Source organism: Equus quagga, chromosome 12 (genome assembly GCF_021613505.1).
Source record: "Equus quagga isolate Etosha38 chromosome 12, UCLA_HA_Equagga_1.0, whole genome shotgun sequence".
In the NCBI taxonomy this organism is placed as follows: Eukaryota; Metazoa; Chordata; class Mammalia; order Perissodactyla; family Equidae; genus Equus; species Equus quagga.
The window spans coordinates 105,728,910-105,746,885 of record NC_060278.1 but is presented as its reverse complement, the minus strand read 5'-3'; the positions used below and the strand labels follow the sequence as shown (position 1 = coordinate 105,746,885).

General features: G+C 56.3%; 1 protein-coding gene across 1 annotated transcript in view; it reads left to right on the top strand.

Annotated features, from left to right (window-relative positions):
- BMP7 (bone morphogenetic protein 7) overlaps positions 1-17,976 on the top strand; it is an 85,226-nt gene that overhangs the window by 54,496 nt on the left and 12,754 nt on the right. Inside the window, exons 3-4 of the mRNA XM_046679157.1 lie at positions 749-897; positions 17,531-17,728. Of these exons, the coding sequence (XP_046535113.1) occupies positions 749-897; positions 17,531-17,728 (347 nt within the window). The remainder of the gene's footprint in view (positions 1-748; positions 898-17,530; positions 17,729-17,976) is intronic.

Below are 17,976 nucleotides of genomic sequence, written 5' to 3'. Positions count from 1 at the left end.
ATCCACCCACCCATCCATCCATCCATCCACCCACCCATCCATCCATCTTCCATCCACTACAAGGTCATTTGTGGTTTTATCCATTTTGCTACTGCAAAATCTGAGGAAGAGAGAATTAAAGGGCTACCTCTATGAATAATGTCAGACTAGAAGTCCATCTCCTAACACCTGGTGGACTCATGAAGAAGTTGCACAGCATGGAAATGAAGAGCATTTGGACTGGTGCTCTATTGCCTGCGCTCAAGCCCCAGCCTGGCAATTTCCTGGCTACATGACCTTGGGCAAGTGACGGTTTTACCATGTCGTCAGCGGAGATGATAATATCCGTACAGCTTAGGGTTGTGAGAATTGAATGAGGTGACATGTGTACACACTTGGGACAGTGCCTGGCAAATGTGAATAACCCAACAAATGTGAACTTCTGTTCCCTGAGACTCCCCGCCATGTGAAGGCTGCATAACACCTGCCTTCCTGGACTCTGTCCCCTTGGCACCCCCTAACAAGTGTGAAGGGTGACTTGGCCTCGTGGCAGCTCCCTGTCCTGTGTGTATCTCTTTATACCTCTTCTGCACTCCCTTTCCCCATCATAGCTACTAAGGGGTCTCCATGCCTGGCTCATGGTCTAAGGAATCCTTTTGGGGGACCAGCGGACGCCTTCTTGCCTCCCCCACCTCCTCTCCATCAGTGTGGCTCACTGAGCCATGACCTGCTGACCTGGGGCCTGCATCTCTTTCCTCCTCTTTTGCAGGGAGTCGGACCTGTTCCTGCTTGACAGCCGCACCCTCTGGGCCTCAGAGGAGGGCTGGCTGGTGTTCGACATCACAGCCACTAGCAACCACTGGGTAGTCAACCCACGACACAATCTGGGCCTGCAGCTCTCGGTGGAGACCTTGGACGGTAAGTTCCCGGCCACCACTCCAGCAGGTTCTGATGCAGCCCCCACTCCTGGACTTGAGGAGGATCTTAGCAGCGCACGTGCCTGTTTCCATCAAGAACAGACTGCCCCCGCCCCGTGCCGAGTCGGTACTCAAGGTCCAGCCTTTTGATCCAAACCCAAAGCAGCCTCACCCACTTGGCACAAGACGATCACACAGTTGGTCAGCTGCACTGGGTAAGGCCTCGTTGCTCAGTGTGTGGTCCCACCCCAGCAGGGTGGCACCCCCCGTCCATTATAAATGCAGCATCTCTGCCCATCCCTGGCTTGCTGCATGGGCCAGAACCTGCGCTTGGCCTGGAGCCCCTGGTGACATCTGAACACACAGCAGTCCTGGACATGCTGATGCACGCTCCTCCCCCGCAGGACAGGACATTCCGGGGGTCCTGTGCGCTGCAGGCTGTTTAACGGTGTCCCTGGCCTCTCCCCACTAGAAGCCAGTAGCATCTCCCAGTGGGGACACCCAGACTGTCTCCAGACGTTGCCAAATGTCCCCTGCAGGGCGCAGCGGGCCCTGGGGAAGGACCAGCACACTGGTGCAAGGCCTTAGCCCCTCCCAAGAGTCTGAACGTGGTTCTGAGTCCCAAACACTCGGAGGAGCCTGTTGGCCTGCCCTCCCCGGCACCGTCCCTCCCCCTACTCGCCCATCTTCCTCCAGAAGGGCAGACGGGATGGTGAGTGGGGATCCAGGGTGGACCTGGCTGTGCCCATTTCTCCCTCCCGAAGTGTGTTTCTTATTAAGTGGGGATGGTTTGGGGGTGGGTGTAGCTTCTTCCTTACACCAGTTTCAAGAAAAACAATAATTTTAGAATAGGTGATCCGTGCCAAGGCTCAAAATTCCAATCTTATGGATGTGTGCAACGTGAATAGTCTCCCCCCACTTGCTTTCCGCAGCTCCTGGGTTCCGCCTCCCTGAGGCCACTGTCCCTCCCGTGTTATTGGACATCTTTGCAGAGATGCTGTCCGGGCATCTAAGCAGTTACATAGAGACTCTGCCTTCCTTTTGTTTTCCTTTCACAAGCAGTGGCGTTATCTCCAGTGCGCTTCACCTTGCTTTTCTTCACCTGACAGACCGTCTTAGAGCTTGGTCCTTTGCAGCCATTAAAGTGCTTGCTCGTGCGTTTAAAGGCTGCTGTGTGTCTGTGAACGTGCGGAGTGGGTGTGGCTCTGCCATGTGGCTCTATGCCTGTCAGAGCCTCGGCTCCTCATCTCCAGCATGCCGGAAACCAGAGGGCCTGGCCATTGGGCTGTCCTGAGATTGGAGCTGTTACAGGAAGAGTTTGAAAATGATGCCTCCCTGTGCCTGGGACACAGGGGGGCCTCTCGTTAAAATGCAGATGCTGATTCAGTGGGTCTGGGGTGGAGGGGAGCCTGCGTTCCCGACCAGCCCCCAGTGGTGCGAAGGCTCCTGGCCGCTGGACCCTGTTTGCGTGGCCAGGGCGAGAACGAGACCTGGCTCATTGCACACATGCCCTCAGTGAGAGCGGCTGCTGCTGGTGTTATTATTATTGTTGTCGTTGTTGTTGTTCTTACCACCCAAAGTGACTTACCCAGCCCCCTGGGATGGATGTCTCCGTGTCTTCGGTCCGTTGCTCTCACGACCAGGGCAGCAGGGGTCACCTCGGTGCATGCGTCATTGTGTGTGAGTGGGTGGAGTTCTAGGATAAAATTCCTGAAGGTGACCTTGTCTAGCTGTACAGTTGATGGATATTGTCAGTTTGTCCTCCCTAGGGGTCATTCCGTGCGCACCCCCTGGGAATACACGCGGGCACCTGCTTCCCCTTCTCAGTCGGCATCAGCTCTCCACCTGCCCGTCTCAGCTCACCTGCCGGAGGATGAGCGGGTCCCACAGTTCCGTCTGCTTTTCTCTCTCCTGTGCGGCTGGAGCCCTGCTCCCGCGCCCTTGGCGGTTTCTCCCCTGTGCCCCCTCCCTTCACACCCTCTGCCCACTGTTCGGACAGGGTCTCGCTCTTTCTTTCTTTATATTTTAGCGACACTTGCCCTTGTGAATTGAGCAGCAAATATTTCCCCAGTTTTTAGTTTCTCTTTCTACTGTGGTTAATGCTGGGTTTTGCCAAGTGGATTTAGACCATGTAGCTGAATTCTACGGCCTTTCCTCTGCTGCTCCCAGGCTTCTCCTCTGCTCCTTCCTGTCGGAGGCCTCTGCTTCCATCTGGAGCTGCCCCCTCGAGTTTCAGAAAACCAGAATTACTCGCCTAAGGCCACAGGCCACGTGGGAGGGGCCACGGTGCTTAGGACCACACTTGTCTGGTTTTCAGGCCAGTCTTCTCTCTCCTGATGGTGTCCCCACCCCACCCCCCTGCCCTGTCCACGCCCCGGACACTTACAGGGGGTCCCAAAAGGGCCTGGAGTTTCCCATTGCTCTGTATCAAGATGGCAAACTCTGCCTGGTGGACCCAATTCAGCCTGCGGCCTGTTTGTGGGTGGCCTATGAGCTAAGAATAGTTTTTACATTTTTAAATGGTTGAGAAAAGTCGAAGGAAGAAGAATATTTCGTGATGCATAAAATTATATGAAATTCACATTTCCTCTATGGCCCATAATAAATAAATAAAATATTTATTATTTTCAGAAAAATTATTTACAGAAAAAGTTGGCAACCCCTGCTCTAGACCGGCATTTCTCAAACTGTGTTCCATGAAATGTCAATGAGTGTCCCAGGGAAAAGGGAAGGGGTTTGTGACCAGTTAAGTAAGAAATGCTATATTGGATAAACAAAACGGATTTCTCTGCAGGACTTATTAGAGCCTTTATTTTGCCGACGTCCATTGTGAATCTGCTGATGGGGAATACGGCACAGAGGAATAGCAAACTTATTTGGCAATAGCATCATTCAACTCTTCTTTTTCTTTAAAAGCCCCTGTGGAACATACTGGGGATGAGGTAAAACTGAGGCCAAGGTAGACGTGATTCCCCTCTTCAGGGTGACCCTTTCTCTGGGCTTGTGGTTACTGGCTAGACCTTTCAGCTTACCCCAGCGGGTCCTGTGCTCCTCTGTCTTGCCTGCCCTGCTGGCTCAGGGGGCCCAGATTTGTTTTTTCTCTTAAGTGGCACTCAACTTGGTCCCCCTGCTGTCAGGCCTGCCATCATCTTTCTCCCCCAAAGTCAGGGTCTCTGTGCTCCTGTCACCTCCAGCTTCTGCCCCCTCAGGCTGTGGATAAGGCTTCCCATTATCGAGGTGGCACAGCCTGATGGTTAGAGCCTGGGCTTGGGAGCCAGCCAGACTCCCTGGGTTCAAATCCCAGCTGGGCTGCTTCTGGCCGTGTGACCCAGCGGGAGTCACGTGCTCTCCCTCCTCTGGACAGGGGCTGACTAACAGTTTCCACCTCCCAGCGCGGTTGTCAGGACCAGATGAGCTCATGCAAGTGCAGAGCTGCACTGCTCCACTTGCGGTAGCTCCTAAGCATGAAGAAGGCACCTCTTCTTCTGTGATCCTCACAATCACACAGCGGCATGGATGCTGTCGCTAACATGCCACGGCACAGGCAAGGAGACAGCCCGAGAGCTGCCAGGGGACCCCTCTCCATCCGTGTGCGGTGTGACCTTGAGATGCTGCTGGGAGTCAGCACAAGGACGAGATGCTGCACCTCTGACTTGGTGCCATGTCCCCCCCTCCCAGCCGGGGCGCTGGGGGCCGGGTGTGGGTGTCGCTGCCCTGGGACTCGGCTTGTCCGGGTGCCGTGTGCACCAAGTTTGGTGTGGCGGCCGGGGTCAGGGAAGGACCACCCACTCAGACCCCCAGGGAGGGTCAAAGTGTATAATGGCCAACTGGGCATGTGGGTTTTCGGATCTTTTGGGGATAAGATAAGAACCATGTGAGCCCAGCATTTCTGAGACCGCAGGCTTCTGGCTAGGAAATTCTTTTCTCCCGGCAGCGCTGGTTCTCCAGCGTGGTGTCCCTCAGAGGCCCCTGGGAGGCACACTGAGCGTATGATTCCCAGGCCGCATCCCCAGACCCCTGATGGGCCCAGAAATCTGCCTTTTCTCACAAGCCCCATGGATCCCTCAGGGCCCGGACCAGTGACCACACACTGGCAAAGTCACGCCCCGCGTTTTAGGGCCTCTTGCTGCTCTCCACATGAGTACACACGGTTCCGGTGCCGCCTGCCATCCCAGAGCTGCAGGCAGGTCCTGGGTCTAAACCTTTTCCTGTTAGATGTTGACACTGGTGAAAGACCAGACGAGCTACTGGGGAGTCCATGGATTCTGGGGTCCGTTTGCTGGGCAGCCTGGTGCACACCTACTGTGTGCCATCCCCGGGCTGTCTGCAGAGACAGCCTGGTCCCTAACCTGGGATCTCCCACCAACTTCAGCATAAACTCAGTGAGATGGCACCCAGACAAGCTGAGTCCCAGGGCGGTGGGTGGCCCCCATGCCCAGCTCCCAGGACCCCGTCGGGGAGAGGAGGAGACGAGGTACCGGGTCAGGGGTGCAGCACCTCATCCTCGCCCTGACTCTCGACAGCATCTTGGCGCCACCAGGCTACACCCGCCATGGGTGGAGAGGGGTCTCCAGGCCACCACGGGAATACGGAGGCTTGTCCTCTCTCAGGGGCCTCGGTTTCCTCACCCACACGATGGGCGTGTTGGTGACAGCTTCCATCCCAGCGAGGCACAGATGTCCCCCACCTTCTCTCAGAAGCCTTGTGTTTGGCCAGTGTGGGCCGCCTGCTCTCTCAGCCTCTAAATGTCACCCGAGGCCACCCAGGAAGCCTGCGTCTGTTCCGTCTTCCTCCAGCTGCGGCCCTCCTGTTAGTCACCCCTCGGAGCTGCACAGCTGGCGCCCTTCCTGGCCTGCCTGCGGGGGAGAAGCCCGTCACTCCCCAGGCACCTGTGGCTCGTCAGGAGTCCCTGGGGAGCATCCGTCATCTGTGTGGGACCGGACGCTGCAGGAAGGAGGGCTGGCGGCTGCTTGTCTTTCCTTTTGTGCAGAAGAGAGGCGGGCAGGCGGCCCCTCCCCTCCCAGCCACACAGGCTGCTGTCCACCCCCTCCCCCTAGGGCAGGTGGAGAGGTGAGAAGAGGCACCCTGAGCGAAGGGGGCCCTCCACATTCTGGCCCCACCGAGTAAGGGCCGGCCCGCTGACGAGGGGGCTGTCCAGGGGGTACGGGCGATTGCTGAGCACCCCCTGCAGGACAGGCCCTGTGCAAGACCAGAAACTGGACAGGCTTGCAGCTCCCGCACAGACTCCGGAGCCCCCAGCCCCGTCACATGGCAGCTCCTTGGGGCAGCCTCGCATGATCTTAGGCAGCTGGCCCAGCCTCTCGGTGCCTTGTCCCTGATCTGTTCCATGGGCACAATAATGTCACCCACACTGTAGATGGTTGGGAGGAAGACAGGAGTGAATTCATGCAAAATGCTGCACCCTGGCCTGGCGCCCTGTCCGTGCCCATGAGTGCTAGATATTATTATTATGTTGTTGTTGTTGTTAGTGATGTGTTTAATTCCCACAATGACGCTGCCCAAGTAGCGTGATTGTTATTGCCAGCATCTTACAGATGAGGAAACTGAGGCCAAGATGGCCAAGCAACTTGACTAGAGTCACTCGGCTCCTGGGGTGGCCCTGGGCTTCACCGCAGATCTGGACTCCGGCCCCTCACTCTTTGCTGAAAAGCCTTCCAGGGAGTGTGGTCGCCTGGGACCAGACTTGTGGGCCTGGTGTGTGATCACTGAGCCCCTGCTGGGTGCCTGGCTGGCCATCCAGACAGAGCCCCGGACCCGCAGCATCTCAGTTCCTGCCTGGCTCTTCCTGCCACGTCCCCTTTCCTGCGCAGGAAAGAGTCTGAAGAAGAACCCAGAAGACAGCGAGCTTCCCGCAGGGCTAACTGAAGGAGCCTGTGGAACACAAGTGGCCAGGGCTCCTCCCTCCATTAAAAAAAATATTAAAAATTATGTTTTATGACCATGTTGGTATGAAGACAAATATAATCCTGGCAGGATTAAAAATTGACATTTTCTCCCACCCTAAAAAGTTCCTGTTTTGTCTTCTGATTTTAAGAGACATTAAAATGTTTTCATGGGCCCTAAAGTGCCGTGGGGCTGGGCACGGTGCCTGATGGACGAGTTGGCCCTCAGCCTGCATCCCAGGCCGGGGAGCAATGCTGAACTCTCCCTTCTCCAACACCTGGTTGTTAGAACCAGCTTCCTGCAGTCAAGAGCCTCTTTTCCACTTGGGAAGTACAATTCACTCAACAAACATTCGTGTGTACCTGTGATGTGGTACAGACTGTTGTAGGCTATGGGGCCATGTCCTGAACAGGACAAGGATTTTGCCATCGTGTCGCTCACATTCTCGTAGAAAGAGACAGACAGTGAAGGGGCCATAGGCTGAAGGTCAAGGACGAGACCTTGAAGACAAGTTCTGTGGTTCTGAGGACGGCTCACGAGGGCCTCTTGCTGCTCTCCACATGAGTACACACGGTTCCGGTGCCGCCTGCTATCCCAGAGCTGCAGGCAGATGGAGACCATTTGGGGCTGGAGACCCTTCAGTCTTTGCAGACGTGGAAGCCCCTGGTCATTTGTTCCCTGAACAAGGACTCTAGCTTCTTGTCCTAGTTTGTGGGGTCCCCCCTCCACTGTCCACAGAAGAAACCACTTGGAGGCTCAGCAGTGCGCACCGATCCGCCCGGCCTCTCTGATCCAGGAAGATGATCCGGCAGCCTCAGTTCCCCATCTCACACTTCCTTGTCAGGAGCCTCCAGCTACCGCTCGACACCCACTGAGCTCTAAGACCAAGAGGGCCCTTCTCCTGCCGCCCACCCTGTCTCTGCCTGCTCGAGTCAGACGCACACAGTTCCGGACATCTGTGTGCACGGACAGCCCTGGGCTTCTCTCCCGGGCGCGAGAGCACGTGTCCCCTTCTTGATCACCCCAGATGCAATCGAATGGGATGGCAAGGCGTTTAAAGGATTGAGGGCGGATGCTGTCCGAGTGTGGTGCTCAACCGAGGCAGCTGGGGACCGGACGCGGGAGGTGACCCACTCGCCCACCGCAGCTGCAGAGACTAAGCTCAGTAAGGCCGGGGCTGGCGAGCGGCGGATCCCGCCCACAGCGCAGCTGGCTCCAAGCTGCCTTCGCCCATGCGATTGCCTCACATCCTGTTTGTCCAGAAGCCGGAGTGAGAGAGAAGAGAAGAGGCCTCTATGGCCCAGAGGCTGGGACTGGTCCTTCCAGGGCTGGGCTGGCAGTGGTGGCGGGGATGGCTTTGGGTAATTGGGGCCAGGCGGATGTCACAAGTGTTAACTACATGCTCACTTGTCACTCAGGCCTGGGTCCATCAAGAGAAGTGGCTGGAATTAATGTTCTGCACAATTAATGAGGAACGTTCTCATGCTGTGGGCCTCCAAGGGGCAGCCGGTGGCCCTGGGCCTGGAAAACAAAGAAGCCACGAGAAAACCAAGATGCCGCCCCTGCTGTGGGCGGGTGGCAGCCCCTCCTTTCCCGAGAGGCCCCATCTGTGCTCTGTGCTTGCTCCCCGGGAGCTGCTTCTGGGCTGAAAATACTGATTCCGCTCGGGCCACCCGGAGCCTGCAGGTGGTGGCCTGATGCACAGGCACGTTCCTGTCCTCAACTCACTTCCCAGAGTCCTGTGTCCACACCACTGCCCACCTGGCTCGCCTCTTGGAAGGCGTTAGCTGCTCCGAGCCTCAGTGAATTCCTCTTACCCTTGGAGACCCCGTAGGTGGCCCACATCCATGCGCGGGCGAGCTCTCCTTTCCGCATGTCCCCCAACATCCACCTGGACTTGGCGATGGTTCGGTGGTTAAGAGCTTGGCTCGAGTCAGCTGGACCAGGGTGTGGACTCCTTCTCTGCCATCCGTGGTGGTGGGTCCCAGAGAGGTGACTTCACGCCTGTGACCTCGCTTTCCTCCTCTGTGAATATGGGCTCGAGAGTCCTACGAGGAATGGGCTCAGCACGGTGCTGGCGAGCCCTCAGTGACGGGTCGTTTCTCATCTTTGTCTGACCAACAAGATGGAACCGACGCTATCAGGAATACTTTCATTGGCAAGTAATAGACCATAAAAGTGTCTTATCTCACGGGGACCTTTACGGTTTCTCCACAAGTCTGGAAGTAAGTGGATCTAGGGGAGGGGAGGGCAGAGGTCAGCACTTTTTCTGTTGAGTACCAGATAGGAACGGTTCCAGGCTTTTGGGTCAGACATTCTCTGTTGAAGCTCCTCAACCCCCCATTGTAGCGTGAAAGCAGACCGATGGTCTGTGCATGCATGCACGCGGCTGTGCTCCAATGAAACTTTATTTGCACAAACAGGTAGCTGGGCCGGCCCCATGGCCGAGTGGTTAAGTTAGCACGCTCCGCTTCGGTGGCCCAGGGTTTTCATCGGTTCGGATCCTGGGCACGAACATGGCACCACTCATCAGGCCATGCTGAGGTGGTATCCCACATGCCACAACTAGAAGGACCCACAACTAGAAATACACAACTATGTACTGGGGGGGTTTGGGGAGAAGCAGCAGGAGGGCAAAAAAAGAAAGAAACAAAATTGGCAACAGATGTTAGCTCAGGTGCCAATCTTTAAGAAAAAAACAGGCGGGGGCTGGATTTGCCCCCGGGCTGTAGTGTGCAGACCCCCGGATTCGAGTACCCACAGCAGTCAAGGCTCCCCCCAGCCCCGCCCCCTTGAGTGGGCTGATGGGTCGTGAGGCTGATCACATTGCGGCTGGCAAGACGGTGGTGGCCTGCACGTTGCCCGGCCTGGAGGAAGGAAGCAGGTGGGCTGGATGAAGGATGCTCTCATGTCTGCCTTTTTGGGGAGGCAGATGTATCTGAGAAGCCTACAGCCCCCAACCTCGAGGGGCTGCGAATGAGGCTGGGGAAGGGTCTCGTGGAGAGGGGCTGGGCACGGCCGTGGGCTCTGCAGCCGGCCGCCTCTGCCTCACGGCACGCCCCCTGGCCGGGCTTTCTGCACTCGGCTCTGACGGGAGCAGGGCCTGCTCAGACAGCTGCCCGGCCTCCTCGGGGAGCAGGTGTGAGGACTCAGGAACGGATGGGCACGTAGCGTGTGCAGGGACTATGGGAAACGGGCCGCACGAGGGGCCTCGCTTATGCTTTGCATCATGGGAACGGGAACATAGACCCGCACCAAGACCTGGCCTCGAAGCTTATTCTGGAGGTTCATGAGCCCCCAAAGTGGAAGCAGCGCAAGGGCCCCTCCCCAGGTGAGGGAGACCGTGGGCGTCCCTTTATATGAAATGTCTGGAAGGTGCAAAGCCAGAGTGACAAGAACAGGTCGGCAGTGGCCAGAGGCTGGGGTCGGGGGAGGGCATGATGGGAAAGCAGAGCTTCCTCGGCACTTGTGACGTTTGGGACCGGATCATGCTTGGCTGTGGGGCCGTCCTGGGCACCGTGGGGTGTTTGGCAGCATCTCTGGCCTCTGCCCACTCAATGCCAGCAGCACCATTTATAAAAATCTCAAATGTCTGCAGACTGCCACACGTCCTGGGGAGCAGAATCACCCCTGCTTGCAACCCACTGAGATGAAAGGCAGCTCGGGGAGCTCTCCGGGGGGCTGGGCCCGCCCTGAACCCTGACAGTAGCGGTGATACGTGCATTACAGCTTACAGATCTGTACATCAAAACAGCTCGATTTTACTATGTCAATTTACAAACTAAACTTTTAAAAAGCCAAGAAACAAAAAACAGAAGCAAAACCCCCCACGGAGGCCCGCGATGAGTTCTACTAAAGAATCAGAACCCAGCGAAGTCTTGCCCCGGGCCCGCTGACCTGTCCGTCGAGTGGCCCAGCGGCCCCATCACGTTTGCTGCAGCCCGCGGACAAACCAGTTCCAATCGCACATCGGGAAGACCTTTCTATCCTCACTTAAGGGGCACCTCTTGGCAGATAAAATACAGGACTCCCCCTGAAATTTGAATTTGGGATAAACGACAAATAACTGCTTAAGATAAGTATGTCCCACATATTGCAAATATTATTCATTTATCTGAAATTCAAATTTAACCAGGCAGCCTGTATTTTTATTTGCAAAATCTGGCAACCCTCTTCTTGGGCAAATCTTCAGCTGTTTTTATTTTAACCTATTAACCCTTGGCTAGAATAGAAATCCTTTTCAACTTGCCCGAAGATATAGACCTATATTAAAATATCATGTCTCTTTTCTCCCTGATTCAATCAATTCGGAAACCTCAGGCCCTCTGCCTAAGACATTTTGGCCCGCCTTCCTGCCCAGTGTGACTTGCCCTGGACACTTAAATACAGATAGTCAAATACTTGATGTGCTGAGTGAAGCCTGTATATTGTAACATCGTAAATGCAGCGGAATTCCCCTCCAGCCAACCCCCACTTCCTCTCCCTCTATAGAACCTTTCTCGGCCCTTTTTGGGAGCATTAAAACAAAAATAAGCTTTGTATGTGAACATACCTACATATGTTGGTAAATACTTTAAATTTCTTTTCTCCCAGGTGGAGTCACACTGTGTCATGTTCTGCCTCTCACTTAGCGGCCGATGTAGGGACCTTCTGTCTCTGGGCCCCGGGGGGCCTGTGCCTGGCTTCCTCCGGTTGCCCACCCCAGGCCCGGAGCAGTGCTGGTAAATAGATGAATGAGTTGTGCAGGGAGCTGCTCGGTGCTCCGTGCATGCCCCCTAATTTAACCATCCTGTCTTGATAAAGCACCAGCTGGCTCTAGGGTCTTGACCTAAAAACTTGGTGCCTTCTCTCTGCACGGCTCTCTTGCCTGGCTGCCCTTAGGGAGGGCAGGTAAAACCCGGGCTCTCAACCTGGGGCGTTTTGCCCCCAGGTGACACTTGACCACGTCTGGAAACATTTTGGGGATGCATTTTTGGGAGCCCCCCGGGACGCTGCTACAATCCCGCAGTGCCCACGACAGCGCCCACCGAGGATTGTCTAGCCACGGTGCCCAGTGCCGGCGGAGAAGCCGGCTATGGACGTGTGTTGGGCCCAGTGCTGGAGCTCCTCCTGTGCTGGGACGGGGTGAAGGGACCGTCCCTGCCCTGAGGTGCTGAGCTTGTTGGAACGGGACAGGAACAAGTGTGCAGGGCCCAGCGAGGCCACCCAGAGCGCCGTGGGGGTCGGGAAGAGGGCATGGTGACCGGGGCTCATTTCTGGACCGCCACTCGGCTTCCTCTCTCCCTGCCCCACATGTTCCCCACACACCAGCCCAAGTGCGCCTCTCGCCACAGAACTCTGGCAACGTCCCCACCACCAAACCCTCTGTGGCTGCTGTCACACCTAGAACATGACCCAAAGCCCCCGAAGAGGCCCCACGTGACCTGATCCCTGCCCTACTCCTGGCCTCATTGCCATCGCCCCCTCCCTCCCCCTTCCCCAGACACACCGCATACATTCCTGTCTCCTGGACTTGGCATCTGCGGTTCTGTCTGCTGGGACTGCTCCTCCCCCAGGACCCCCGTGGCTGAGAAGCCTTCCCTGACCCGTCCTGCCTTGTCCCTGAGCGTATGTGCTAGCTCTGGGCAGCTGTAGCCCTGTCCTGGCTTTCCGCGGTACCCGACCCCAGCACAGTGCTGGGCACCTGGTGAATGCTTCTGAAAGAGTTGTTGAACGGACTAGTAAACGAATAAACGAGGTGGTTGTTCAAGCCTGGGACACATACTCAAATGTCCACCAGCAGGAGAGGACGAGGCAGAGGAACTTCCAGCTGGGAGGCTCTTCTGTGGCCACGAGGGGTGAAGTCAGTGTGTTTCATTGACGTGGACAGACATCCACCATATATAGTGTAAAAACCAGGTGTATAGGGAACAGCAGTGACAGCACAATCGCAATGGCGAGGAATCACACACGTGTTTCTGTGTCTGTCCGTGCATGCTGGGGCTGGTTTCACTGTGTGACCACACGGCATCCTGAGCTAGGGCCCCCTGTGTGGTTTGATGCTCTGCTCTCCCCATCCTGAAATTCTTAATAACTTCTGGAGAAGGTGTCCTGCGTTTTCATTTTGCACTGGGCCCTGCAGATTCCGAGCCGGTCCTGGTGCCCGAGGATACTGGAAGGTTGATCCATCTTCCAGAACCCCAAATGGGCTCCGTGCAGGAGGTTCCAGGGGACCCTGGAACTGTGTTCTGTTTGCGGACAGCAGGTAGTGCTTCTGTAATCCCACTGCTGCAGGGAAAAGCCAGGGCGATGAACCCAGTTCAGAGTCTTTCGTTCCCAATTCTTCCAATGACCATGGTCCCACATTTGATATTTCAGGGAATACCAGGGAGGACCTGCCGCTGGGAGAAGTCGTCTTCTCCCCACCCCCAGGTTCCCATTTCGGATGTGGCCCTGGGCCAAGGGGGCCTCCAAACTCGCGTGCAGCCCCCTCCCCATGTTGGGGAACCCCGAACCCTATTTAGCACCAGCATGTGGGATGGCCGAGGAGGAAGGTCTGGGCGTGTTTGCAGCACAAGGACATGCTGGTGTGTGGCTGAGAGCACTGGCGTTGGCTTCCAACAGACCAGGGTTCGAATCCTGCCTGCGCCACTGACCAGCTGCAAGGCTGTAGTCACACGGCCTTGTTTCTCTTTGTACGGTGAGATTGCGGTGTCTGCCTGGCGGCTGCGTTGACAGTGAAATAAGCTATGAGTGCTCCGTCCGCTGTTGGCATGGACCCACCAGTTCATCTAGTAAACTGACGGCAGGAGCCCAGGAGGGCCAGGCGCTTGTTATAAAACCTGGGCCCCAGGGTGCCGTGGGTGGATCATTCCTAGCCTTGGGTTTTTTTTTTTGCACTTTTTTTTTGTTAAAGATTTACCCTGAGCTAACGTCTGTTGCCGATCTTTCTCTGTATCGTACGTGGGATGCCACCACAGACGCCTATGCACGAGTGGTGTCAGTCCGCGCCTGGGAACCAAAGCCAAGCTGGCAAAGCAAAGTGTGCCGAACTTACCCGCTAGGCCACCGGAGCCAGGCCCTGCACTTTTTAAAAACTGAGATATAACTCACATAACACAAAATTCACCATTTTAAAGTGTACAATTCAGTGATTTTTAGTATATTCACATTGTTGTGCAACCATCCCACTAATTCCCAAGTGTTTCCATCACCCCAGAAAGAAGCTGCCTGTCCCTTTAGCTCCTGCCCCCCCCCCCCCCCCCAGCCCCTGTCAGCCTCTCATCTACTTTCTGCTCCTATGGAAACACATGGAACACATCCTGCACATTTCACACGCGTGGAATCGGGCAACATGTGATGTCCCGTGACTCACTCTCTCACGCAGCAGGATGTTCATCCGTGTGGTAGCAAGCAGGGAACTTCATTTCTTTTTGTGGTGACTGATCTTGTACTGCATGGACGTGCCACGTTTTCTTTATCCACCCGTTAGCTGATGGATGTCTGGGCTGTTTCCCTTTTTTGACTATTGGGAATGCTGCTGCTGTGAACGTTTCTGCATAAGTTTTTGTGGGAACCTATGTTTTCCGTTCTCTTGGGAATGTACCTAGGAGTGGAAGTGCCGGGTCATATGGGAACTCGATGTTTAACTTTTTTGAGGAACCGCCAGACTGTTTTCCAAACATTTGCACCGTTTTCCCGCCAGCAGCGTCTGAGGGTTCCTTCTCCAAAACTTGTGTCCAGCCTGCCATGGTTGTGGCCATCTGAGACGGAGAGAAGTGTTTTCCATAGTCCTGGTTTTTTGCTGAAGGTAAATGTCCGCTGTGGTGTCGCTAGCCTTTAGGTTGAAAACCTTAATCTCTTCTCAGATGTGGTGACGGAAGGGGAATGATTCATACCTGCCCTCTGAGTGTCGTCCAGGATGGCTTGTTGCCCTGTTCTCTAGTCCTCAAGCCTCTAAGAAAAGGGCAAGAACAACCCCAAAATGGCAGCTCAGACTAAACAATCAAGGAGGTTTATTAGTCTTGGTGGTTGGGGCAAGCCACGAGCTTCAGGACTGGTTTGACCCAGTGGCTCAGTGACGTCACTAGAGACCCTGTGTCTGTCTGTCTGTCTCTCTGCTCTTCCTTCCACCAGATCAGCCCCATTTGAAAACGTGGTCCACTTGTGGTCACCAGATGGTGCTACCTCGGTCCCTCCTCCCTCAGTCCTGTCCAGGGAGAGAGAAGGTTGCTCTGGACACTAGACTGGGCCGTTTCTTTCCCAGAAGCTCTCAGGAGACCCCTCTTCCATTTATGGGCTGCACCGGGTCACGTGTGATCCCTGAACCAATCACTGTAGCCGGAGGATTAGTCACCACACGTTAGACCACAGGCCCCTCCGCTGTGGCCAGCGTGGGGTCAGCCAAGGCACAGCTGCAGAAATGAAAATTGGCTTGGGTACCAAGGAAAAGGCGGCATGGGTAAGACATGCGACATCACTCCCAGTTTACAGGTGAGGAAACCGAGGCCCCAGGGCGCAGCCTCACCTCCGTCAGCCCACACAGGCTGGTCCGAGGTGGACGTGGGTTCAAACCCCGAGAGACCCTCTTCTCTCACCTCTGTCCGCCCGTTTCCCGGATGAGGCTGTGGGTCCCCAGACCCGACCATCCTGACAGCTGTGAGAGCCAGCCGGACGCCCTCCAAGGGGCGCAGGGGCTGCTGCAGCGCCTGGACGCGCTGTCTCTGCAACAGCGTCAGCTTTCCAGGCGAGGCATTTTTATTTCGCCCTAAAAGCCTTCCAGGGGGGAACGCAACTCCTAGGGGTGCAGCTTTAATGGGTTCTTTTATAGGATTGTTCAAATTATAGACGCGTGAACTCGCGGAAACCCCGGTAAAGAATGCAGGCAGCGGAGCGTGGACGGGAGTCAGGGTGACACAGTACTGCGCGCAGAGGTGTGCTCTTTAAACGCTGGTCGTTAAAGAACCAAAGCGGAGCCGCTGGTGCTCGTCCGGCCCTCAGGGGGCTGGGTTCTTGACTTCCAGTTCGTCCGGAGCTCCAGGTGACGTTTGTTCCAGATGTGGATGGGCCTCCAGAGCCTGCTCTGGCCTCCGACCCCTCTGGCCTAACTTCAGGGCATCTGTCACGGTCACACAGCCTGACCTGGGTTCAAATTCGGCTCTGTTGCTTCCAAGCTGGGTGTCTTTGGGTCAAGGAGGCCGGCCCATAGCCGAGTGGTTAAGTCCGCGTGCTCCACTTTGGCCGGCCATGGTTTTGCCGGTTGGGATCCTGAGCACGGACGTGGCACTGCTCATCAGGCCACGCTGAGGCGGTGTCCCACATGCCACAACTAGAAGGACCCACAACTAAAACATATACAGCTATGTACTGGGACCTTTCGGGAAAAAAGAAAAGATTGGCAACAGATGTTAGCTCAGGTGCCAGTCTTTAAAAAAAGAAGAACAATCAAGGATCTGCCCATTCCTGGCCACCTGGGCTGCCAGCACCAGGTCCAGGCCCCACCTCTCCCTGGACTGGGCAGCCGCCTCCGCCTCCTCTCTGCTTCCAACCTTGACCCCACAGTCCAGTCTCCAGGGGCGGCCTGAGGTGGTTTTACAAACAACTCAAGCTGCCACTTCTCAGCTCACACAGCCCGTGGTCTTCGTTCTTAACGTGTGTGAGTGTCCTGGGGTGACCCTAACAAAGGACCTCGGACTGGGGGCTTAAAACAACCAGCTTTATTCTCCCGCAGCCTGGAGGCTGGAGATCCGAAATCCAGGCTCCAGGGCTGCCCTCCTTCCGAGGGCTCCAGGAGAGGCCTTCCTTGTCTCTTCCAGCCTCCGCTGGCTCTCGGCGTTCCTTGGCCTCCGTGTTCAGATGGCCGGCTTCCGTGTGTGTGTGCGCGCGCGTGCAAGCGCGTGTGTGCACCTCTGTGTCTTCACGTGGCCTTCTTCTAAGGACACCAGTCATTGGGTTGGTGTCCAGTATGACCTCATCTTAATTAATTACATCTGCAAAGACGCTATTCTTTAATAAGGCCACATCCTGAGGTTCCAGGACGTGAGTCTGGGGGACACCAACCCTGTACACAGGAAAGCCTCCTGATGCCCAAAGGACCCTGTGTTATTTGTGTCCCCTGCCATCCCCCACCATTTATCGCTCTGACCCCACCAGCCCTCTGGCCCCCAGTCTGCTCTGCGGCTGGAACACACCCCCCTCGCTCCCACCCCGGGTCACGTGCCTCTGCAGCGCCCTCCGCCTGGAACGCCCTCTCCCCAGCTATCTCCGGGCTCCCTCCCCGTTAGCCGGTTCTCCGCAGAAGGTGGCCGTCAGTCACCAGGGCTGCTTGCAACTGTTCCCACACCCCTTGGCACCCAGCAGGATTGCCCACCCCTTGGATGTGGGTGGATCACGTGACCTGCCCCGGCCAGTGAAATGTGAGTGGAACTTGCGCCAGCCCGGTCCTTCCGCGAACCTCGGCCGCCGCTCTGCTCTCTGCCGTTCTCCCCATAGTGTCACCAGGGGCTACTGTGGTGTGTGTTTCGTGCCCCTGCCCCGCCAGCACGCACGCCCAGAGGACAGGGGCTCCTCTCTGTGGGGTTGCTGCTGTGATGCAAGCTCCTAAAACAGCCTGGCACAGAATGAGTGTGCATACACGCGTGCTCGCGGACGAATAACAGACGTCTGAGTGCAGCGGCGGACGTGGATGAAGTCGCCCGCTCACCGCCCCTCCTCTAACTGCTCTTTTTTGCATTTGGCTGCTTCCCGTCTAGGGCAGAGCGTGAACCCCAAGCTGGCGGGCCTGATCGGGCGGCACGGCCCCCAGACCAAGCAGCCTTTCATGGTGGCCTTCTTCAAGGCCACCGAGGTCCACCTTCGCAGCACCCGCTCCACGGGCGGCAAGCAGCGCAGCCAGAACCGCTCCAAGACGCCCAAGAACCAGGAGGCCCTGCGGGTGGCCAATGTCGCAGGTACGCCCGGGGCGGGGGGATTAACTCACAGACCCCAAGGGACCCACGGGGGCCCCTGCAGGACCCCAGCGGGGGCGACTCACACTCCACTCACGTGCTCAACAGATGGTTCTGGAACCAGTGCGGCGGGAAGCAAACGCACCAATCCCGACCTGTACGGAGCTCCCCATCTTCATTGTGTGAAAGTAGTAAATGCGTTTAGAAACGCAAGCAGCAAAACAGTAATAGAAAGAGATGCCAATCGTGTA